Source organism: Pteropus alecto, unplaced genomic scaffold, assembly GCF_000325575.1.
Source record: "Pteropus alecto unplaced genomic scaffold, ASM32557v1 scaffold249, whole genome shotgun sequence".
Lineage (NCBI taxonomy): Eukaryota > Metazoa > Chordata > Mammalia > Chiroptera > Pteropodidae > Pteropus > Pteropus alecto.
The window spans coordinates 459,104-483,758 of record NW_006443132.1 but is presented as its reverse complement, the minus strand read 5'-3'; the positions used below and the strand labels follow the sequence as shown (position 1 = coordinate 483,758).

At 45.7% G+C, this 24,655-nt stretch overlaps 1 protein-coding gene across 2 annotated transcripts; it reads right to left on the bottom strand.

Moving 5' to 3' along the window:
• Positions 1–69: 69 nt before the first annotated feature.
• On the bottom strand, positions 70–24,278 carry GNL3L (G protein nucleolar 3 like). 2 transcript variants are annotated; one of them, XM_006923684.3, is made up of 16 exons: positions 24,132–24,278; positions 21,164–21,224; positions 15,725–15,765; positions 14,682–14,777; positions 13,835–13,951; positions 12,982–13,065; positions 12,682–12,817; positions 11,656–11,759; positions 9,915–10,059; positions 7,698–7,785; positions 7,009–7,183; positions 6,779–6,921; positions 6,348–6,484; positions 4,996–5,123; positions 2,039–2,243; positions 70–199 (listed from the first exon to the last, which is right to left on the bottom strand). In XM_006923684.3, the coding sequence occupies exons 2-16, from the start codon at positions 21,180–21,182 to the stop codon at positions 117–119; spliced, it is 1,701 nt and encodes a 566-aa protein (XP_006923746.1). In that variant the 5' UTR covers positions 21,183–21,224; positions 24,132–24,278; the 3' UTR covers positions 70–116. The 2 variants fall into 2 exon arrangements, with proteins under 2 accessions (XP_006923746.1, XP_006923747.1); XM_006923685.3 differs by having other exon boundaries at positions 7,105–7,183.
• Positions 24,279–24,655: the final 377 nt, after the last annotated feature.

The following is a 24,655-nucleotide window of genomic DNA, read 5'->3' as shown; positions in this document are numbered from 1 at the left end:
GAGGGATTCTTTTAATATGCAGGTACTTCGGGAAGAAGCAAACCATCTCATTTCATCTGTGTTCACCCATTCCTTTGGAACTGTTCCTTGAGGGGGGAGGGGGGGAGATCAGTCAATCAGTCACTAGCACTGTCATCAGCGTTGCCAGAGAGGTCGAGGACAGACATCATGGAATCAGACAGCTTACTGGCAAGTTTATCTGCAGATGGAGAAATACAGGCAGTCACTTGTGTGGCTAACTTGCCAACAGGAGGCCTGCAGAAGCTGGCCTACATCTACCTTGGTCTGCACCAAATTCCCAAACTGGTTCACTTACTGCCCTCCCCGCCAACGCTAAACAAAACAACTGGTAGACTGCTGGCAGTCACTGCTCAACCTCATTGGCAGACACATTTGTCGACTTGTGAAATGATCACCCCACCACAGGCTCCTATCTCAGAATGTCAGACTCACTGAGCTCCAAGCATTTTTATCCCTTCCTAGTATCAAAACATCAATTTTCTCTTACTGTGTTGAACTTATTAGCACTCTGCCATTACTCTCAAAGCTCTCGCAGCAAAAGGACAGCATGGCAGCAGAGACTGAATCTGAATGCTCACCTCCCACCCTCCAGCCATACCCTATTGTTCCTCAGGATTCCCCTCAGACATCAACTCCTCCAAGAAGACTTCTCTGATCATCCCTACCCCACTACCATCTCCAGGTTGGCTTAGGTTCCCTCAGTGTGCTTTCAATGCCTTCCTAGTGATCACTCTGTGTTGCCAATGTCTATTTTTTCATTTCCTCCCCAATAAGACCAGGAGTTCCAGGGCAATTCATCTGTGGATTCCCAGGCCTCAGTGTGGAATCAGACCAAGAGTGAATGGTTATAAACACAGCCTAGTTCAAAGTACAGAGCTCATGGGTGGTCAATCAATCCTAGGTTTAATTTTGGCTCCATCAAATACTAGTTATCTTACCTTGAGTGTGTCACTTAATTACTCGGCCTCACTTTCCTCACGTACCAAATGAGGACAGGACTTTTTGCAATAGGTTAGTAAACATTAGTATAGCATGAAGACCTAAATGGGCTGGCCATACAACACACTACCATTAAAATGAAGGAGGAAGTTCTTTTGTGAATTGACATGGAAATATCTCTAAATAGATATTGAATGGAAAAATGATATGGCAAAATTGTATGTTCAGTAGACCAGTATTTATATAGAAGAAGAAAACAATATATAGATGTTTGCTTGTGTATCTATCTCAGAAATGAGATATAAAAAATTAACTGGTCACCTCTGGGGGGAGGCCTGGATGACTGGACTGGGGGATTGGAAGAAGAGAGAAATTCTACTATACATTCTTTTGTACCTCTTGGATTTTGAGTATATTGCCTACTGACAAAGTAAACATTATATATAGCTTGTAAGCTTCCAACACATAGAAAGCAGCTGATAAATAAATGGTGGCTATTTGATACACAGACTAGGCTAGTGGTTCTCCAAGTGTGGTCCCGAGGGGAGTAATATCAGCATCAAGTGGGAAGCAGTTAGAATCACAAATTCTCAGTCACCAGGACCAACCTACTCAATTAGAATCTCTGGGGATGGGTCCTAGAAATCTATGTTTTAACAAGCCTACCAGGTGGCTCCAATATAAGCTCAACTTTGAAAACCACTGTGCCTCTAGTTGAACCTCCAGCAGTCCCCAACCTTTTTGGCACCAGGGACCAGTGCTCCTATGAGAATCTAACGCCTGATGACCTGAAATGGAGTTGAGGTGGTGATGCTAGTGCTGGAGAGTAGCTGAAAACACAGATGAAGCTTTGCTCACTCACCTACCACTCACCTCCTGCTGTGCAGCCTGGTCCCTAACAGGCCATGGACTGGTACTGGTCTGTGGCCCAGGGGTTGGGGACCCCTGTCCTAACCCCTCCCTGCCCCCTAACCCTGGCCTTGGGCTGGATACACGGAAGTCCTCACTCAGGAGCCCCTAATCAAGACTCTAGGTGGGCCCTTTTTGGACCACAGGGGGATGCTTAGGTGCTCCCCACCTGTACGCTTCTGTATCTTCTTCTTATTCTTCAAGGCAGATGCCAGAGCCTGGCCCTGCTGCAGGGGGTCTGTCTCCATGATCCTCTGCAGCATTGGGCGGCGGTCCACTGGGCAGACATTCCTGGGGTAGCAGTCCACATTGCGCTTAGCCCACCCCATCTGATGACGATTCGGAATGGTGCAATACCCAGTGAGCTCTCCAATCTGATGAGAGAGAGGACAGCAGTGAGGTCTGGGCCTCCAGAGTACCTCCAAAGACTTCTGCAGAGGAGGCAGAGACCAGTTTGGGTAAGAACAGTGAGCCTGGAGCCATGCAGAACTGAGCTCCAAGTCTGGCTCCACCATAGACTAGCAGGTGCTTAGTTAACCTCTAGGCTGAAGTCTGCTCAGCTGTCAAATGAGGGTAGACAATGGGTAGCTTGCATGGCTTTCACAAGAAGAAAATGAAAAAGAGTTACCTGATCAGTGACAATTGGGATTACAATGATTCTTTGCTCTCAGGTGACCCTACAAGGTCTTGGTCAATTTTACAAATACCTACTGATACCTACTTTGTGCCCAGCTCTGTGTGGGAAGCAACCAGGCTAAAAAGGACACGACCAACCATACTATAAGTCAGAGTATGGTAAGTGACCACCAGAGAGACATAGCATAAGTGACAGAGGTTGAGGGGATGGTGGTGATCAACATACTTCTACTGATAGGAGGGTCACTCCTGACTGAACGCTAGAAAAGCACAGAGCATACCTGGGCACCCAAAAGGGTGTCTGTTTGGCTGGAGTACAAGGTACATGCTAATACTGACAGCTCACTATGTGCCAAGTATCATTCTAAGCACATATACGTGTGTGTGTGTGTGTGTGTGTGTGTGTGTGTGTGTGTATGTATATGTATAGTACACATGTGCATATACACACACATATTAACTCATTTAATCCTTGCAGCAATACTATGACAAGGCACCTAAGGTCACAAAGCTAGTTAAGCAAAGGAATAAATTAGAACCCAAGCAATCAGGCTTACTTATATATGACTACCTACTACACTACAGTGGAGAAAAGACAAGGCTACCACACTGTGCAACTCTCAGGTTATGTGTGGGGGCGCCATCCACAATACAGCACACCTAAACGGTATCTCCAGGAGTTGTGCAATGCAGTGGCCCTGCTCAGGACCCAAGACCTGAGTCTGGAACTTACAGTACAGAGTAGGGAACTACTATAGGTCTCTGAGAAATAATGGTATGCTCAAGGGCTTAAGGGCTCAGTGAGAAAGGTTATCAGAGGATGGCCTTAAACATACTACCTTCTATCGATTTTCCTGTAAGCACCAGGGGGAACTTTTGAAACTAAGTGAGAATGGGAATGGCATGATTCCTGCCACTGCCCCAGTGCAGACCTCATTGTCTCTTACAGAGCACAGGTGAGGGTTTCCTTTCTGGACTCCCTGCTTCCATCCTGGCCCCTTTCTTCCTATTCTGATTTTTATCCTAGCCACCGGAGTGATAGTTCTAATATACAAACCTGACCACATGGCTTCCCTACTTAAGAAACTCTTCCAGATATTATGTAGCCATCAAAAATAAAAGACAGCTCTTTAAGTAATTAAGTGAAACAATCTACAAGATGAATCTGTAAGTGAAATAAGCAAAGTATAGAATATGAATAGCATGCTAATATTTGAATTAAAATAGATCTCTGTGTCTGCTTGTATGTAGATGTGTATAAAGATGGAATAGCTCTGAAGATGGGACAGACTCAAGTCTGCTAATAGTGACTGCCTCAAAGGAGGGGACAGGGCAGCTGAGAGACAGAAGCAAGAGAATTACTTTACACTATATACCCTTTAGTATCTTTTAAATTTTATACCATGTACACGTAATATCTACTCAAAAAATAAATAAAAAGAAAAAAAAATATTAAATAAACAAAATAGAAAAAAAAAACCTTGACTCATAAAAAAATAACCAATTTTCAGAGTTTTCCTATTCCCCATGGTTTAAAGTCAAACTCAAGGCCTTCTGTGATCTGACTCTAGATTGATCTTTCCACAATTTCACCCCACTATAGCAACCCCACAACACTAATAATTTTCCCAAACACCCTGCTCTCACCCTTCTGGGCCTCGGCATGAGCACGGGCTGAGCCCCAGCCCACAGGCTGCTGCCCCGCCTTGTGCAGAGAATTCTTCAGTCTTCAAGAGATGATGGCACAAGAATCAAGGCCTCCAAGACTTCCCTGACCCACAAGTAATATATGTTAGGGCCCTGAGATCCATGCTCTCCCAACTGCTGCAACCTCCCCCAGCCTATGTGTCTACCCATCACGGTGAAGATATCTGTGTCTGAAACCCGCTGAAGTGTGATGTCCTGAAGGGCAGAGATGGGGAGACTGGTAGAAGGAAAAGCCTCCAGGAGTCATAGCAGAGTGGATTGATTTGATCCTATAGGTGCCGGGAAGCCATGAATAAGGAAGATGATATGGTCAGATAGGGCCATTAGAAACCATGTACCCAGGTAAGAGAGGACTGGAAGCTTAGACTAGGGTTACAGGAATGTTAGAGAAAGAGAAGCTTCTCAAGAAATTTAGGAGGAAGAAGCTATGAGACTTGATGACCAACTGTGTATGGGATCCTAGATACCAGCTGGAAAGAAGGAAGAATCAGGGATACCCAGGTTTGCAACTTGAACAGCTGGGTAGCTAGATGGGCATACCTGTTCTCTGAGCTGGAGCCAGGCTGGGAAAGTTGCTTGAGAGAGCATGCCTTCTCTTTGGACCTGCCATTTCTTGGCAAAGGATGTACCCCATCAGGGAGCCCACAGGAACAAATGAATGACCCGTATCTCCCCACCATTATAGGCAGACTTCATGGGAGCCAGGTGAAAGGGACTGACCACTTCCCAGAGCCCTGGGTTTCCATAAAGAAGAAGATTGCCATAAAGAAAGGGGACAGGTACCTTATACACAGTGGTTTTATTTTCCATGGCATCTGCTATTTTCACCATCGGAGAATGGAGCCACTTGATATCCATTTCGAGCGGGTCCATGTCACCCAACAACTCATCAGATTCTCCAGTGGCCAAGCCTTCAACACAACCAACACCACTGTCAGGGCTCCTCCCTGCTGCCAGCCCCCTGGGTCAGGCCTCAGTGGAAAGGATATATGGATGCTGCCCAGGGGAGTTGGGAGGGAAGGTACTTTCATTCCCGCTAGGAGGCCACAGGACAAAGGATCAAGGGCATGGGTTTTGCAGTAAGGCACTCGCCCTCTGGGAGCTGATCTTGGAGCCTCAAGTTTCTCATGTGGAAAATGAGACTGCCACAAGCCCTATGACATAGTGCTGCTGTGAGTCACAGCAGAGGACTACCTGAAAAGCACTGAGCTGAAACACTGTTCTGTACATGACAACCACTGGGATGCCCCCTCCAGCACCAGGCTTCTCTCCCTCTCGTTATGGCCCCTTGCCTGAAGCTGGCCTCCACCGCACACCACAAATGCACCCATTGCCCTATGCCCATATCACCTTCACACCTGCTTCTAAACTGTCTCTTCCCCTTCCCTGGGCCTCTAATCCTTAATCACTTTTCAAGATCCAACACTATTCAAGGGCCAACTCCTCTAGGAAACTCTCACCAGTAAACTTCTCAATTTCCCAGACCTCCATCTTTTGCCCAAGTGAATTCTCGGTGATGGAGTCCCTCTTGCCCTCACATGTAGCCAGGTCAAGCATCATCATAAGAACGGGAGTGGGAATTCCTCCCAACTGCCTACTTGATAAAAGAGGAAATTAAAGTTCATAAAGGGGGCTGACTTGCTCGAAGCCACCTGGAGAATAATCTCTAAAGCAGGCAAGTCTTCTTGTCCTCATTTATAATCCAAGGATACCAAAAGGCCCAGGGAAGGAAAGGTACTGGTCCTCAAGAGAAACAGAGAAACTAGGAGACAGTCCAGCCAGGGCTTTCTGCACCACCCCACAGTGTCCAGAGACAGGCCCAGAGAGCACCAGGTACCTTTTCTTGGGTGGAGTAGAGAAGAAAGGAGGGCTGCAGATGGTAGTATTTGAAGAGAACAAACTTCTTTCAGGAGTTTCTGAAAGCCACGTGGCTCAACAACAGCTAATATTTACCAAGTAAGTACTAGATATATTCCAGGCACTGTTCTAAGTGTTTTTACGTATTAAATAATGGGTGAGTGCTATGGTCCTCATTTTAGCAGGACAATCAAACACGAGATTTGTTGTCAGGTCTATGTGGCTCCACTAGTGCAAGACCAAGTACCAGGCAGTCCAGTCCACTCGCCGTCACTTACATTCCATGGTGTCTTCATTGGCCTGCTCGGTATCCTCAATGTCGAAGACCTCAGTCATCTCCTTAACGATCTCAGCACTGAGATGGGTGGGCAGAGTGTGGGTGGCGGGTGGTAGTGTGTAGAAGCTGATCTTCCCACTGCATTGGGAGGTGGGAAGAAATTGGTGGTTATGTCATTAAGAAAGCAAATCAAAGAGAGAATGAGTTCCCAAGTGAGAAACAGTGAGGAACAACAAGCAAACCCAGCCAGCAGATTCTGAACAAGATGTTGAGTTGCTGGATAATCACTGGCCATAAATTCCTGCACAAGATGTGACCTGATGCCTCGGCCTTCTCCTGCCCTGGGACCCAGAAGTCAGGCTGCCCTGCCACTGCAATGAAAACAGATGAGTCCTTTGTGGAGCCTCACCCCTACCCCTAACCACTCCTCACCTCACCCAGTCAGCCAGGACTGCTTTGGCTGCCTCCTCCTGACTGTATATGCCTCCCTTCTTCTTCTTCCCCAAGCGATGGGCCACCGCAGTCAGAAAGTGCTCAGTGGTCTGGAACTCTGAGATGCCATAATAGTTGGATACCTGGTGAAGAGAGGAAGAAAAGAAATAGGGAAGAAGGATGAAGGACCCTTGGAGTTGGGTAGGACATGAGCCAAGAAACCTGCGCACATCCTCCAGGTTGCAGCGTTGCAGGATGGTCTCCACTGGGGTCATGGGGTCTGCCAGCTTCTGCACACGGACGCAGTTGCGCAGGATGGTGCCCACCTCCGAGTTGGGTCCTGGGACAATTCCTGGGGCATCCAGCAGCCTGATGAACTTGTCCAGGTAGACCTCCTGCATGAACCTAGACAGGAGGACATAAGAGAGGACATAGGACACTGATGAGCCTGGGTGTGTCTGGCATCCTCTCGGCCTCAGGCACACAGCTAGAAGGGATGAGGGGTGAATGGAATAGAGATGAAGATAGAGAGATGTAGGGCCAGGGGCTCTGGGACCGTACAGACCTGGGATTGATTCTATCTACTCTACCCCCTGCCATTGGAGACTGAGCTATAGGATTATGGACCAGCTTCTGACTGTGAGACTTGGGTGTTTCACCTAGGAAGCAGAGCTGCTTATTCATAGCCTAATCTTGCATGGCTGTTAGGAGACTTCAAGGAGCCAATAAGGGAAGCACCCAGCTGGGTGCCTGGCCCACATCTAGAGTGTGCCAAGTAACTGTAGGCTAATAATGAGACTCCTGTGCCCAGGGAAGAATCAGAGGTTCATCCAAGATAAGGAAAGGGGCAGGGGCTGAAGGCATGAGAATTAGGGGAATGGTAGAGTCAGTGGAAGTGGGGAAGCAGGCAGGTGCTTACTTAGTGACACCAGGAACGGCTCCCACACTGCATGCACGGCTGCGCTTCAGGCTATTGATCAGGCTGCTCTTCCCAACATTGGGAAGGCCTACAAAGGAGTTAACAGATGGTTCAGGGCATAAAGGGCCCTCGGGAACATTTGGGCAAGGCTGTTTGTGGGAGGTCCAGGCAGGGACAATGACCAGGCCACAGGAAACCCAAAATCAGAGTCTAGCCTCTTGCCTTCCCACCCCAGGCCCTGATCAACCCCCTACATGGCCTTTTTACCCCTCCGCTCCATTTGTGAGCACACTGGGTAGTCTCTCTCTCTAGACGTGACACTCACCTCCCATCTACAACCAGCCTGGGAAAGGTGCTCAGTGCAAGGCCTCTGTGACATGATCCAACAGAGGGTGGACATGGGAAGTGTCCACGAAATAGAGAACCATCTATCCTGGTGTGTAATTCGCTAGGGGGTAGGGGCTCATCTCCAGATGTCCTCCTTTCTGAGCAGCTGTCTGGCTATGGTGTTTTTCCATTTGGGCATCTTTGAGCACCTCCCTCCCTGGGTCTCTCATTCTCACCATTCTCCTTCTGTGTGTCCTAGAATTTACATATCTACTGCCCTCTCACAGATGTGCCCATGTGGAAGTCTCTACACACACCTCCCTCCATATGTCTCTCGGTCTCTTGGTCTCTTGGTTGCTCTCATTCGAAATATTACTGCTTTTTCCATTTTTGTCTTTCTCTCCCATTCAGTCTTTTTCTCTATCATCTTTCTTTCTCCGTATATCTCTGTATCTAAGGATCAGTCTCTCTGCCGGTTTGTCTGTCTCCATTCTGGCCACTGCCCTTTCTCCTTTTCTCCCCACCCCACCAATTCTGCCTCTCTTTATAATTCCCTCTATGTCAACTCTGCTCAGTCTTTCTATATACATTCCTTCTCTTGGTAAGCTGATCTCTCTTTCTGTATGGCCCTATGTACGTGTTTCACTGTGTCTCTTTTTCTCTCTCCCTATGTCTACCTAACACGCTCCCTCCTTTCCTCTCTCTCTATGCATATATTATGTCTTGTCATAGATATGTCTGTATATTTGTCTCTGTGACTCTGCGTGCATGGCTGTGTCTGAGGGCCTAGTGTATCTAGGCACGTGTGTGTCTCTCTGTGGCTCTATATGCTTGGAGGAAGCAGAGTTGGGGTGAGTGTGTGGGAAGGGCTTGGTCTGCATGTGTTTTGCCCCAGGGTCTGTCTGTCTCTAGATGTGCATCCTCTGGATCTATACTTGTCTCCACAAATGTGGATCTGCATATGTTTGTGGATCTGTATCTATGTGCAGATCTTATGTGTGTGTTCCTCTGTGTCTCCATCTTTGTTGCAGTCTGTTTCTAGATGTATCTCTCTGAATCTGTCTCTCTATCCGTATGTTTTTGTCTCTCTCATTCTTTAAGTATACGTGTCTGCCTCTCCACATCCATGGGGTATCTCTAGCGTTCTTGTGTCTATCTCTGTAGGTCTCTGTGCACATCTATCTCTATGTCCCTTTGGTATTTTTCTGTAAATATCTCTGTTTCTCTGCATGCTTCTGTCATTTAAATGTTTCCCCTTTCCACTGCCCACCAAGCCTGCCATCTGGCTCCCCAGTTTGTTTTGGGTCTATTCAGGTATGTCTATCTATACTTTTTTCTCAGCGTCCATCTATCTCTTCAATGTCTTTGTCTCTTGGCTTTACTTCCTCTCCGTAATGGCCTACCTCCGCCTCTCTCCATTTCCCCTCTTCCCATCCCACCATCCTTCCCTCAGTGCCCTGGGATCCAGACAGGCCCAGGTTTGAGCCTCAGCTCTGCTTTGCCTCACACAGGGCTGAGCCCCTCAAGTCCCTTTCCCTTCTTTGGGCTTCAGCATTCTTACCTGTAAAAGGGAGATGTTCACTGCTCCCTCCCACAGCTCTGGTAGAATGAGAAGGAGCCAACTCCAAGCCTAGCCCTGTACATTTGACCCACGGTTCTAACACTCGACACATGGTGGTGATTCTGAGTATGTCTTCCCCACAATCACCAATACAAATTACAAGTCACAAAACCCTTCCTTAACTGCTCCTCTCTTCCCCACTAAAAAGGTAACAGAAAATTCCCAGGATCCTTTCCCCCAATGAAGCCCCTGTGCAAGGGAAGAGCCTGGGCCCCATAACTGCCCCCAAGTTACCCACAACGCCTACACGGATATGGGTGCGTCATTACCCACAACGCCTACACGGATATGGGTGCGCACTTCACCAAGGCGGCAATAGTTCCCCAGAACCCTCATGAGGTTTTCAGCTCCAAAGCAGGCTCTGCTTTTCAGCAGTGACTCAGAAGCCTGCTCCACTGGCACACTGCAACGACTCTAGAAAATGAGGGGCATTACAGAAGAGGCGTCAGGTGAGAGATGTGATATGAGCCCAGATTTCCAACTTTCAGAGAAACTTTCAGGGTCTGCCTGTGACTGAGATCCCCAGCCCAAAGTGAACGACTTCTCACGCAGGTCCTAACACCTGCCATTTCCCTGCGCTCCTCAGAGGCCCATAAGCCCTATTGTTCCACTATCTTTACATCTCTAGTCTCCTCTGTCCCTGCCTCTGCCTAGACACATTTCTTGCCTCCTTCAGTTGGGGCAGAATGGCATCCTAACCTCTAGACAGGCCAGGTTGGAGTTCTAGCTCTGCCTCTCACAAGTGTGTACCCAGTAAATCCTGCTTCCCTTCTCTGGGCCTTAGTGCCCTCCCTGCCTACAAAGGGAAGAAACAGTGCCTGGCCTACACACAGCCTACCTTCTCTTGATTCCTCACACAGGACAAGGCCATTCCAACCTCCATCTCTTAACTCCTGATGCCACCTCCTCTGCCCAGAATGCCCTTCCATCTCTTCCTCTTTCCTTACTTACTCACCACAGCATTTCAAAATAGAAATTAACCTAAATATCCATCAACAAGAAATAGGTTAATGAGATATATCCTTCAAGTGGAATACAAATTAGAGAAAGCTGTTAGCAAAGGATGCTTACCACATTTTTGCCATCGAAAAGGCCCAAAATTTTTTAATTAGGTATCACGTGTCTTCCAGATTAGCAAAGATTAAAACATTTAATGATATCGAGGGGAAAAGGCCCTCCCACATATTCATCTGCCCCACTGGCGGGAAGATAAATGTTAACGCCACTTTGAGGGGGATGCAACTTGTCAGTGTCTAGGAAAATATAAAATGTATAAAGTCTATGACTCAGCCACTCCACCTCTCAATACCTAACCGATACAAACACTTGCCCATGGGCCAAGAAGACATGTGCGAGAGTGCATGCTGAAGTACTGGTTCTAACAATTAAAAAAAAAAACTGGAAATTAATTTTAAGCATCAAAAAGGTAGATCACTACACAAAGATATTCAAGAATAAAAAAGCAAGCTGCATGATGACACGTATGATATCCCCAAACACTATTTACTCTGCCTAGACATACAAAAAAAACCATCTGGAAGGATACACACTAAACTGAAAATGGTAGTTACCTCTGGATATACATGGATAAAGGAGACTGAAATTAGGGGTACTGGTGAAAGGGTATTTAAATTTTACCTACATATTTTACAATGAAAAAGTATTTGTGTTAATTATATAATTAGAAAGTAGGGTGGTGTTTTAAAGAGAAAAAACAAATAAAGGTATATCTTTTTAAAAATCATCAAATAGTTAACTATATTTTCCAAATTTTCTATAGACAGTATGTATTACCTCTACATCTGGAAAAAATGCTTCCTGAAGAACAATAATATAGGAAGGAGTGAAATGAAACTAGTACTAATCAAGTCATCTAGTAAAGCAAAAAGCTCAAAGTTGAAGGCCCAGTTCAATTACCAAAGAGCTGGAGTCCCCAGTTCAAGTCATGATCCTCCAACCCTGGCCCCAGACTACCCTGAGAAAGTCTAGATGCCGCTGCCCCCTGCTTACCAGGTTTTTGACCTGATGCTGGGTGCTGGCCTTGAAAGCCACAGTTGGCAGCTCATTCTGAAGGTAATCCAGCCACTTCTCTATAACCTCCTTCGGGACCAGGTCTGGGGAAAATAGGAAAATAGAAACAGACAGGACCGGTAAGGAGAATACCACCTCAATGGCTCACTCCAAAGATGCATCTACCCACACCCAAGGCTAGTCCCACCCCCGCCAACAGATATCTCCCTGCCCCTGCCAGTCCCTATCTAGTCCCCAGGTTAGAGTTAGAAAAAACAGTCTAGTCTAGAGGACCACTTGGCCCTCCCTGAGGGACCTCTGTTCCCTCAGGGGGAACAGGCAAACTAGCTATTTGGTCCCAGATGCCATCCTTCCAAGGCAGGGTGCCCAGGGTGCCAGAGGCCTCCCAAAGATTATATGTCCCAAACCCCCTCAGGATCATTCTAGTTTGGACCAAATGTCAAGAATAACTTGAACTAGAATGGCTACCATTTATCAAGTACTGACCACACATATACCAAGCATTTTATTATTAACTCTCACAACAACCCTGTGAAATTGGGACGATCACAGCCCAATTCATAGCTAGAGAAATAGAAGCTCTCAGGTGATATAACTTGTCCAAGATCCTAGAGAAAACAGCGAAACTGGGATGAGACCCAGACCTGAGTGACTCCTGAGCCCATGTGCTCCCCTGCCCTAGTCTTTGGGTTCCAGTGTGGAGAAGACAGAAACCCTCCAGGGTTGGCCATCCACAGATAAGGCTCGAAATGATAAGAACAGGGGACTGAAAGGCAGACAGGCTTGGATTCCACTCCCAACTTCCGCTACACTCCATATGTGTATATCTTTAGACAAATGACTTCACTTCTCAGATTTCTAGCTTTAAAAACTGGAATAAAAATTCCTACCTTGAACAACTGTTATGAATACCACTGAGTTGCTGGGTCCCAGGGTCCAGTCTGAGCTAGTCTTTTAAAAAGGCCTAGTCCCTGCCCTTCCTTACTCAATCCTGCCAACACCCACCAATCTTGTTCAAGACCAGGACCAGCTTCTTGTTGCCTTCTGCCTGCAGGACCGCCTCCTCCATTTGGAAGCAACGGCAGCCCAGTGGGTCTCTGGCATCCAGGACTTCCAGGATCACATCAGAGTATTCCACCACCTGCAGGGCAGAGGACAGGGGAGGAAGGCAGGGAAAGGACTGGGTATCAATCATACAGGTCTGTGAAAGTAAAGGTCTCCATTTCAGTCAGGAAAAACAGAAATGGAGAGATGGGACTGGATTGGTGCCCTCCCTAAAGGGCCTTAGGAAATAGGTCCCTGTACCTTACGGAACTCCTTGTAATAAGCCTTCCTTGTGGCCTCATCATCCAGCTGAGGAAACATATTTAATTCCTGCAAAACTTCCTCCTAAAGGAAAAAAGAAGAGAATGGTCCACAGGAGGAAATAGAAAGAGAGCCAGGGCTTTAGAAACCATGGGAGGCTGAGAGAACCATGTGAGTCCCAGCCCACCAAAGAGCTGACCAGCCACCAAAGCTTGGAATTGGAAGAATGGACAGACCCATATGGTACGTATGTGTGCCTATGTGTAAGTGTGTGTTCAAGCACCAGCTAGAGGCCTGAGTATGCACATGGGTATGTAAGAGATAAACACGAGAGGAAGGTGTAAGAAAAACCATCTATGGGAGACATGGGATGGGGAAGGCAAAACCTGTACTTTATGTTAGAAAAGGGACTACGAGTTGGAAAGTGAATTTTTTGTGAGACAAGAATATATGCCACGAAGGCAGTAAGAAGTCTTAGAAGAGGAGATCCCCCTCACATATACTTCTTTCTAACCCTCCCCTCATACTCTCACTCCCTCTTCTCCCCCTGTCCTATTGTGCTGTATCTCCCCACCCCCACTCCCAACTCACAGTCTTTGGGTTCCAGCTTGAGAGAAAAGGACCTATCTTGGGTTGTCCAGACACAGAAAAGGCTCAAAATGGCCCTTTACCTCCTTCTCATCCTCCCTCCCTCTCTCTGTCCCTACTGTTTCCAATCCTCTCTGCACTAAGTCTCTATTTCCCTTCCAACAATCTCATACCCTTTCTCTTTTCCTTTCACAGAGCAAGAACAAAAGATGCTTTCGAGCAAACCCACACCAATCCTACCCAGGGGCAAAGCCTGCTCTCTTACCTTGCGCTCAAACTCCTCTTGGCGCTGCTGGACATCTTGACAGTAGCTCTCGATGGTCCTGTGTCTGTGTCTCTCTTGCTCTCGGGCAACCTGCTGCTTCTCCCTCATCTCCTCAATCTAACAAGTGAACACACACCGGGACTGCAGCTGACTAAATCTGCAGCCTAAGGAAGGGATGGGAGACCGAGAGTGATAGGGAGTGAATGACAGATAGGAAAGACTGTAACATGGCAGAGATGGGAGGAGCAGAGATAAAGGGAGAAAGCAGGTATCACAGCCGGGGATAAGAGGTTTGAGAGAAAGAAACAGAGAGATATGGGAAGGGAAAGCAGAGCAGAGAACAAAAAGAGGGCATGGGAAGCTGAGAGAGAATGTTCCAGGTAGAAGGAATCCCTTAAGACCAGAGGGGAAAGAAGACAAGGTCGTGAAATGCTCCATCATTTAAAGAGCAGGAAGAGAGACTGGAAAATAGGAAGGAGGACATCCATGAGAAATGACAAGAAAGTCAAAGTCAGAGTGTTTCAAGGAAAGCTTGGTCTCAAATACAGAGAATTCGAATCAGATGAGGGACAAAAACTATCCATGAGTCTGACGTCAAAGAATACACTGGTGAGGCTGGCAGGGGCCGTTTCAGTGGAGCAGTGAGAACATAAGCCAGCTGGTAATGGACCGGGAGGTGTACAAATGGAGACACTAAATCAAGTATCAAATCAACCACCCTCGCTTCCCCCTTCCACAAATAACCTCAACAATCCTAACCATTCTGGCCTTTAACCTTCCATTTACCATGTCTGTGGACCTGGCAATTAAGCCAGGCCTTCACTCTCCTCCAAGGTAAAGGGCTTACCCTCTTCTTCTTTAATTCAGCCTCCCGGCTGGCATGAGCATTGGCGTGAACAAACTGGAGAGTAGAGGCCACCTTGGAGGTTGCTTTTTTCCCATTCTGCTTTGCAGGATGATCACCACACAAGAGAAAAAAAAATCAATCGGAGTTAATAAACCCAAGGAAATCACCACTCCTGGGGGCGTTAAAGCTGCTCAGAACTGTAGTCATGGGGAGGTGGGGTGGAGGGAGGAGAGGAGTAAATAAAAAGAAGGGCCCTGCCCCAGAGGTATGTGCATCTGGCTAGAGAGAAACCCTCCCACCCCTAGCCAGGCAGGGACTACCTGAAGGACCCCAGGAAAGGGGGTGGGGCAACTGGGAAGGTTTCTCAAGTAAAGGCCAAGGGAAAAGCTAAACATTTCTCAAAGTGTGGTCCTTAGACCAGCAGCAGCATTGCCTGGGAACTTGTTAGAGATACAAATTCTCAAATGCCACAACAGACCCCCTGAATCAGAAACTCGGGGGTGGGGCACAGAATCTGTGTTTTCACCAGCCCTTAAGGTAATTCTGGAAACCTGGTTAAGTGTGAGAACTTTAACCATGCTAAAATTCGAGAACCACTGCTCTAGCCCAAGTCTTACTTGTCCACATCTTTTCTAGTACAATCAGGAGATCCAGGAGCAGGGGCTGAAGAGTATATTTTGGACTTCCTCCTCCCCATGAGTGACAGGGAATTGGGACTCAGAGAGACTCAAGTCCCAGCTGTGCTACCTTGAACCTAGGAACTTTCTCACTGAGGCTCATTTTCTTCATCTAAAAAATGGGACAATGACAATTTACCCGACTAAGGCAAATCAAGCACAAAGCAGTATATGGTTTGTGGTGTAAACTTAATAAATGCTGCTGATTCTCTGCTGCAGCCAGATGTGCTGAGTCCAATGTGATATAGTCTGTCTAGAGTCACCCAACATCTACTGGATTTTGTGGGCCTCTTCTAGGGCAGGCAACCTGTTCCTGACCTTACTCCAACAATGGGCATACCTTACCTGAGGGTAGGGCCAACTCACCTTCTTATAACCTTTGGAAACTTTGCCTGGCTTCTTATTTTCTACAAAAAAAAAAAGCTGTTATTCATCCATCCAACATTCGTTGACACCTTAATCAAGGCCAGGCCACACTGGGAACCTAAAGACTCCTTGGACACATTGTCTGTCTAGGCCCAGCATAAGACAGACACATAGACAGCAACAACACAGTTTAAAAAAAAAAAGGACTGGATATAATGTTTGGGGAATTATTTCGATGCAAACTGAAACAATCCTTAAGGGAATCCTGTGAAGACCTGAATGTGTGTTTATGACTCCTCTCTTTCCCCCAACTTCTCAGGGGAGGCAACTCAACAATTTTGGCACCAGGCTGAGGTGGGAGACTGGCAGCATAGAAAGATGATCTAAGGAGTCCCACTGGCTAAACCAGAGTAGATGCCCTCAACCACATGGGGAGGGAACTGCCCCATCATGCCAACCCTGCTCAGTCCACTGCCTCCAAAGGGACTTGCCCTATTCAGCTAAACTGCAGCCTCGCTTAGATACAAGAAGGAGAGAGCTCACCTCCTCCAATCACGCCTTAACAATGTCTAGAAACTTAAGAGACCTCTCCCTTCCTTCAATGAGAAGTCCCATCTGTCATCCCCTTCACAGCTGGCCTCTTGGGGAAGAATGGCTTCCCTTAATTCCCACCACCTGCAAGGGGGCTAAAGGAATTCCTAAAGGGGGAGATTTAGGAAGGTCAAGGTATATACAAACAAATATAAGAGTAGCTTGAGATTATCTGAACGGGCTCATCAATCGCATCATGTGGTTCACACTGAAGCAGAGTTAATGTAGGAAACAGAGAATTCAACTACTACAGTAGTCCTCCCTTATCCACAGGAGATATGTTTCAAGACCCCCAGTGGATGCCTGAAACTGCAAATAGTACCGAAACCTATATATACTGTTTTTTCTTATACATACACACCCTTTCACTTAAAGGAAGCACTTTACGGCTCCTCTTTGGCATATCTGAATTGCCAGCATCACTATTCTTCTGCTTTAGGGCCATTATTAAGTAAAATAAGTGTTACTTGAACACACGCACTGCGATAGCATGACATGGACCTAGTAACAGAGACAGCTAAGTGACTAATAGGCAGGGAGTGTCTACAGCATGGATACTCTGTACAAAGGGATGATTCATGTCCTGAGCAGGACGAAGCAGGATGGCGTGAGATTTCATCATGCTACTCAGAATGATGTGCAATTTAAAACTTATGAATTATTTATTTCTTGAATTTTCCATTTATTATTTTTAAACCACAGTTGACTGTGGGTAACTGAAACCGCAGAAAGTGAAATTGCAGATAAGAGGGGTCTACTGGACTGCAGATTCTTAAGGAGAGTCAAGATACTTCAAAGGAACTGTGTGAGAAAAAGTTCCCCAAAACCTGACATTGAGTAAAAATTCAATAGATGTAGTAAAAACAGAACAGACATCACTAACAATAAAATTAATAAGCTGGAAGACCAAAAGAAGAGCTTGCTTAAAACAGAACAAAAATCCCCCTCCAAAAATGTAAATTATTAATAAAATTAGAAAATGGAGAATGAACCCAGGAGAGTTATTATCTAAATAACAGGAATTCCTGAAAGAGAAAAAGTTAGAAATGGAAAAGCAATTATTTTTTTAAATAATAGATAAAAGTTTCTTTAGTTGAAGACAGGCTTGTGGTTTCAGATTAGACAGACTCGTGTAGCACCAAGATTAACACAAAAGACATAACCTGGGCATATCCTGGTGAAATTTCTGAACTCCAAGGATAAAGAGAAAAATCTTATAAACTCAAATGGAAGGAGTTTCTAACAAAGGCAAGTGAGGCAGACAGCCTTCTCAAATCTACAACTCTGAACACTTAAGACAGAAGAATAACCATTACAAAGTTCTGAAACAAGGGACTGTGTTCCAAGCTAAATTCCTATACCTGGCCAATAGATCACTCTTACATGAAATTTAAAAGACAGACATTTTCAGATACGCGAAGATTACCACCTCTATTCCCTTTCTGGTAAAACTACTTGAGGAAGTACACCAGCAAAAATAAAATTAAATCACAATAAAGATCTCGAGCTAAGGCAACAGATAATAGTGTGCAGGAAATCTATTAAAACTTACCATTGAATCTTTAAAAAAATGCTACTAATGTGGCTAAGAACTACGATACATATCAAGAAAGGATTTTTAAGATCCAGAAAGCATATAAGGAAATAGCTCAGAATTAAAATGCAAAATTATTTCACAAAATCCAGGAATCAAGCAATAGGGGTTGCAAAAGCAAAAGCATGAAAATATGCTAAAAGTCTCACTTTGGGAGAGTAGGATAAAAATAGTTATTTAACTTTGGTAAAGTGATAGAGAAATTTAGGTTTAATTATGTTTGATGTCAACATAAACGTAATTACCAACATGACTTTACTGGTGGTGGTTTTTTTTAAACTTGATCAATTTTTTTAAAGTAAATAAAGGAATAATAAAAAAATATAAAATAAGATTGTAGCAATTAGATCAAACTTATTAGTTATCATAATGAATGTGTATAGGTCAAATTTCCCTGTAACAACAACAACAAAAAGACTCCACGTCTCCTTTTCTTCCAAAGTACTCATGTTGCAATGAAGAGAATGTGAGGTTTGGAATGAACCAGGTCAGGCCATTTTACTCAACAATTTCCAACTGCCTAACTTCCCTGGAAACTGAGAGCCTGCGATGGATACAGACATACAATGAAAGAAAATACATTACGTAGAGAGGAGAAAACATCTGCTTCAGCACAAAGGAAGCGGGGAGGAGAGAAGGGCAAGTGGGAGAAGAGGAGAAGGATACATTCATCCCTCATAGCACTGAGGCACCCAGGAGCCACTGTTAATCTGTTTCGTTTTTTTTTAACAGCTTCAGAGAGAAAACAGTTACCATTTTGTAGCCAGCCCGATCTAGGTTCCTATTCTAGCTCAATAACTACCTCGCTATACAACCTTTAAGAATTTTCTTAAAGCTCTATGAGCTACAATGTCTCCATTCATCAGTTCTCACATCAATACACAAGGGCAGATCTCTCATCTCTCATACTCTCACCCTACTACATTCCTTGTACACCCAGCCTGGCACTGACTCCAACACCCATCTTCCCTCTGCCCCTGCTTAAAACTTCCCACTATGCCCTCTGACACTCCTACTTGGGAGATCAGCGCTCCCCTAATTCTTCCATCTCTCATCGGGAACAATTCTCCAACCTCTTGCCTTAATGGAAACTCAGCTCTGAGGACACTGCTTCACCTGCAAGACTTTGGAAAGGTGGCTGTTGTTTTCTCTGGCATATGAATAAGCTTGAGGTCAGTAGGTAGAGGAGGTGTCCTCTGGACTCACCATTGCCAAACCAAAAATATTTCTCCCCCTTGTTAAAGGAAAAAAAAAAAAGGAGAAAAAAAATTCTGCTCTTTATCAGACTGCTGCTATGCCTGTCACCCATTAATCTAGTCACTCTCCTTCATTTATTGAAGCACCTGGCTCAGAGCTCTACTTTCAACCTAACTCCTGCCATCATCAACCTGGGTAACTTTGATGAATACTGGGCCCCTTCCAACACTCAGCTTTCCCACTTCTTCGACATCCTCATCTCCAGGGGCCCCCATTCTATGCAGCTACCCACCCACCCACTGCTATGGTGACACCTACGATCATCATCTAACTGCTTGAACTTCAGAAAGCAGTCTCTGTCGTCCCTCTCGACTATCTTCAAACTCATTTGTTCAACCTCCTAAAGACTTCTAAAACACTGAAGCCTCCAGTCTGTTCCTTATCCACCAGCCACTTCCTTTCCACCATGCAGCTTACATTCACAGTCTGTCATTACAGTGGATTATATACACGTGCCACCAATCAATGATGGTTGTAAATCTTTTAAGTGGTAAAACACACCCTCCTTTTTTATTAACCATTCAAAAATGTACAACAGCTGAAACCGTACTTGAACATTCTTTGTAGGGCTCCTCAATAACCTTCCCAGATTTAATCGCTATCATTCCCATTTGGGTCCCAGGTATCTCTAGCTGCACCACACAGCGCCACCCCATCTTCTGCTGCAATCATCCCAGTTACTCATCATTACATGCTTTAGTTGCAATTTACCATTAAAAGCCTTTGTTTTGTGTGCACATATAAAGTTTTTCTATTCAATTTAATGTCCACCATTTTCCCCACTAATGTAGATGTGTATGATGGCTCTTTAACAGGTTGTAGGGTTCTAAAATAAAAAGGTGTACTTTAAGAAGTCTCCGTCTCACACTTGTTCCCAGCCACTATAGTCCCCTCACTGCAGTAAGAAACCACTTTGTTAGTTTATCAGGCATCATTTGTTTTCTTTATGCAAATGCAAATATATATTCTTATCTCCCCCCATTTTTTCCCACAGGAGGTAGCATACTACGTATTCCTGTCCGCAACTTGCTTTTTTCATTTAACAAACCCTGGAGATCTAATAGTTTTTTCATACAATAGAGTATTTCCATATAATCTTTCCATACAATACTTCCTCATTGTTTTAAATGGCCAGGGCTCTTTTGTATGCATATACTCCATATAGCCGGCTAAGTATTGTCTTTTTCATCATTACCAATGATTTTATTATTATCTGGTATTTGATGTCCTTAGATATAGTTGATTTTGTTCATTTTTCTTGTTACTTGAAAAAAATAACTTGCTTTTAATATTAACATACCAAAGTCTGATTCATGATGAAGACATTTTTTCTGATTACATAATGCAAATGCATTGAATTTTTTTTTTCAAGCCCTACATAGGCAGAATACAGGGTTACTGGGGTTGCATAATGCTTGTCCAGCCTACCCAGTGTGCCATCCACACTGCCAGGCACTGTTCTAAGTATCTTACCTATTTTAACTCATTAAATCCTCACAACAACACTATTTGGTAGATAAATTAGGTAAATACTATTATTAACCCATTTTGTAAATAAGAAGACTAAAGTTAAGTATCTTGCCCAAGGCTACACAAACAGCAGTTAAGTGAAAGAGCTAAGATTCAAATTCAGTCTGGCTCCAGAGTTCATTCTCTTAACCACTAGTACAATTTATGGTACCAACTTAAAGGTACAACTTAAAAAGAAAAATGTTAGAGCATGTTTAGGGTTCCAGGCAGTGTGATATAGTATTTACTGCTATTCACCTCAGATCAAGTCACTTAACCTTGCTGAGCCTCAGTTTCTCATCTGTAAAATGGGAATGGGAGATAAGGTGAATATTATTACCTCACATGGAAGATGGGAACAAAACAATGATACCATAGGTAAGACAGAGTGATCTGGTTCATTCTGGGCAATTTTTTAAAGTTGTCATGAAATATTATGAATACTCATTAAAGCTTAGGCTTGGGAGGGGATGGTAAAAGAAACTCACTGCGTCTAAGTTTCATCATGATGACCAGCTTGAGGTAGGTTCAAATCTGCAGGCTTTCCTCCTGTTGGAATGAGGAAAAGAACCAATTTGAAGACAGAGGCATGAAGCCACAATGCCACAAGCCTCTCCTGAGTCCCCAAAGGCAAAATAAAATGTTAAAGAACATGATAAGGAAGCCCTAATAATGTAGGGAGGAGGCAAGAGAATTAAAAATGTTAATCAAGCTACATTCAGAGACTGCAATATGCCGATCAGCCCTGCAGCCAGGCCAGGAGGACACCTGTAGAACAAAGAAAGATTTCTACTGAGATTGCTAACAACCCATTCCCCACACCTGTAGAAGGGAAACAGGAAAAACCAAGGCCTTAAGTGGCTGCCCTACACAAAATAAAATTGTTCATTTTCTATGGCTAAAACCATGCGGAACCTACGAATTAAAGGCTGGGAACTGTCAGCCAGTGGGCCTTTAACACTACCTATTCTTATCTTTTCAAGCTACATACTCTTCCCCTTCCCCTCCCTCACTGTATGTCGATATCAAAGGAAAAAATGGGAACCTAAAGAATGACATATAAACTGAATTCTCTAAACACTAGGCCCCCCTATTCACTGCTTTCCAAGTCTCTCTTGGTCCTTCTCTCACTCTCTGCGTCTGAGAGGAGACCACACTCTGTCTGTGGAGTGTTACCCCTTTTCTAATAAACTTTCCTTTTGACTAACTTTGGCGTGTGTGTTGAATTCGTTCTACACTCTCCACCAAAGAACCCTCTTCTCCCGGTGCAGGATTTGGTCTTCCCTCCACCCCACCCCACCCCGCAACTCAGAGAAATCTGCCCTGTCCTGCATCACTAACAATTAGAGGAACTGGGAGAAGGGGCTATGTTGAACTTGGGGCCTACTATGGCTGAGTCTACACAGGGAAGGCAGTCACACTACCCAAGGGAGGCTAGGTCTAAACCTCTCTTCCTGGGTGGAATGCTTCAATGCATCGGATGAGGTCCTTGATCCTCAAACCTCTACCCTGTAGTGTTACACACTAGGTAAGAAACTCTCTACACTGAGGTAAGGGGTATACAAGGATGATCTTTTTCTACATAAGGTATTAATAGTAACTCTTTCTGAAGTAGGGAGTTCTGTGTCTCATCAACCCTGAAAGGAGGGGAAAAACAAATCCCAGGAGTCTACTCTGGGGAAAAGAGACCTCAGAATAGGGTTTTGTTTTGTTTTAATCTGCATGCCTATGTGGACCGAGGTCAGTGCAAATCTTGGGGGAGAGGGGAAAATCTGTGCCTGCCTATGTGGTTGGGGTCTCTTCCTTTGTGATTGGGAGGGACGAGATGCCTTCTGTCCCTCTACTTCAAGGGTGCAGAGGGGCTGGGGAAACTGGCACAGTGGCTGTGTGCATCTCTGCTGCATGGGAGAGAAGGGAGGGTCTGTGGAGTGGGCCTGATATGCCTATTACTACAAGATAACATCAGTGTCACACTAACTAAGCAGGGAATCACACAGCTTTGCATGAATGGGGTCTGCATCTTGCCTGCTGTGAGTTATTCTAGACCCTTCCATGGGAGATGGGATGAGGATGATGTTTATCTTGTATATGGGTTGACATCAGCAGTGCACTACCATTGAAGGAAATAGAATCTCTGGTTCTCTGCATGGGGGTGGAAGGCATGACAATGCAGTTCTAAATTTAATGCACAGGCCCTTACATTTGGCAAGGGGAGTCCTGTATTTTACACTGGGGAGAGGAGGGGGTCCTCCTCTTTTACAGTGGAAAGAGATCTGAGGTCCTCTACCTTGGGTAAGTGGGGAGCCCATATGGATGTACTGTGGGGTGATCAGTGATGTCACTGCCTCTCAAAACTGCGGGGAGGGGGAGCTGCACCTATCTGTTCCCTTGTAGTCTCTTCTTTGCTACATTTGATGATTCCAAATCCTTTTAGGCGGAGGGGAGGGATGATCTGTGTCTACCTTAAAAGAACAAATCCAAACCCCTTCTACCCTGGGAGCCCCACAAGAGGCAGATCTGACAATCTCTTCGTGGGTTAACGTCTACTGCAGTTTGCTGCAGGGAATTTTGGGGGTCAGGCTTTTATAAATTCAGTAAACCAGCACTATTGCAGTTTGCTGCAGGGAATTTTGGGGGTCAGGCTTTTATAAATTCAGTAAACCAGCATGTCCTTAAAGGGGGGGTCAGGTCTGATTTTCCACAATGGGTACTCACTCTATAGTCTAGGAGGAGGGGTAAATCTGCATGGTTCTCTGTGGGCTGTAGCTCCTGCCTTCAACCACTGACCGGGATGGGGAAAAGTGATCTACTATCTCTGCAGAAGTGGGGGCGGGGCTTCTGTCAATTACTTAACACGAGGGCGAAGCAGGGAGGGAAGGAGGTTCCCTCCCAGTTTCTGACCTCCTCTATACTGGTGGTCGGGGATGGGGATGGAGGTGGGGCGGGGTTGGGGGAGAGGGGTACGGAGAGGGAAATACATCAAAGCTTCTAACCCCCTTAGGAAGAGATGCGTCAAGTCGGATGTGTGCCTTAGCGCCAGCACAGGTCTGAGCGGTCAGCCTTGTGGGGAGGGAGATAGGTCTCTATACAGGTGAGGTCAACGCCTGTCTATACGTAGAGTGCGGAATGGAGCTTCACTATCGTGAAAGGAGGAGGACATTCGACGCTTCTCCACACAAGTGGGGTCTATGACTCTATACAGTGTGTACGGGATCTACATCTATCTAAATGGGGTGGGGCCGTGCCCCACTACCCAGCAAAAGTGCATTTGGGCGCAGGTCCACGTGCAGAGAGATCCCTGCCCTTCATCTAGGCCCTTTACCCTGGAAGGCTGTAGGCTCCTTATGTCTCTATTCCAAGGTGGAGAGTGCCTCTGGTTTCACCTCAAATGCAGGACCCTTACTGCGCGGCCAACTGGGTGAACGCTCACTACAAAAAGAGGGAGTCGTCTCTTACCTCCACTTCCGGCGTAGATCCACGAGAAGAAGTGAGCTGAACACGCTCGGCCCAGAGGCTGCGCTAGCACGGCTAGGTTCCGACTTCCGGATCCCAGTCTTGCGGCACAGGCTCCGCCCACCGTGCGCCCCAGGGGGCGGGGCTTCTAATTGATGGCTCACGCCTGCCGGTCCCTTCCCGCGGCCGCGCTGGCTCCGCCTCCCAGCTGTCCAGTAAGATAATAAAATAGTCAAGACGGGAGGAGGGAGGTGGAGATGGGGGAGAGGAAGCGGGAGGGGTAAGCGATGGGTTGATTGGTGTGGCCATATAAAATATTTGCAAGCTAGGATCTTCTCTGCGGTCCTCTGCCAGGGCCTAAGTATGCGTGTTCCCGAAACCTAAGAACAGGCGATCACCATGACCGCATCAGACAAAGGTTGGGGTCTGTGCCTTTGTCTACAATGGAAAATGGCGACGGGCTGGGTGTGAGAAAATGGCCGCCTGGGTCACATGTCTTCCGAGTATTTCCCACTTGAAGTGACTTG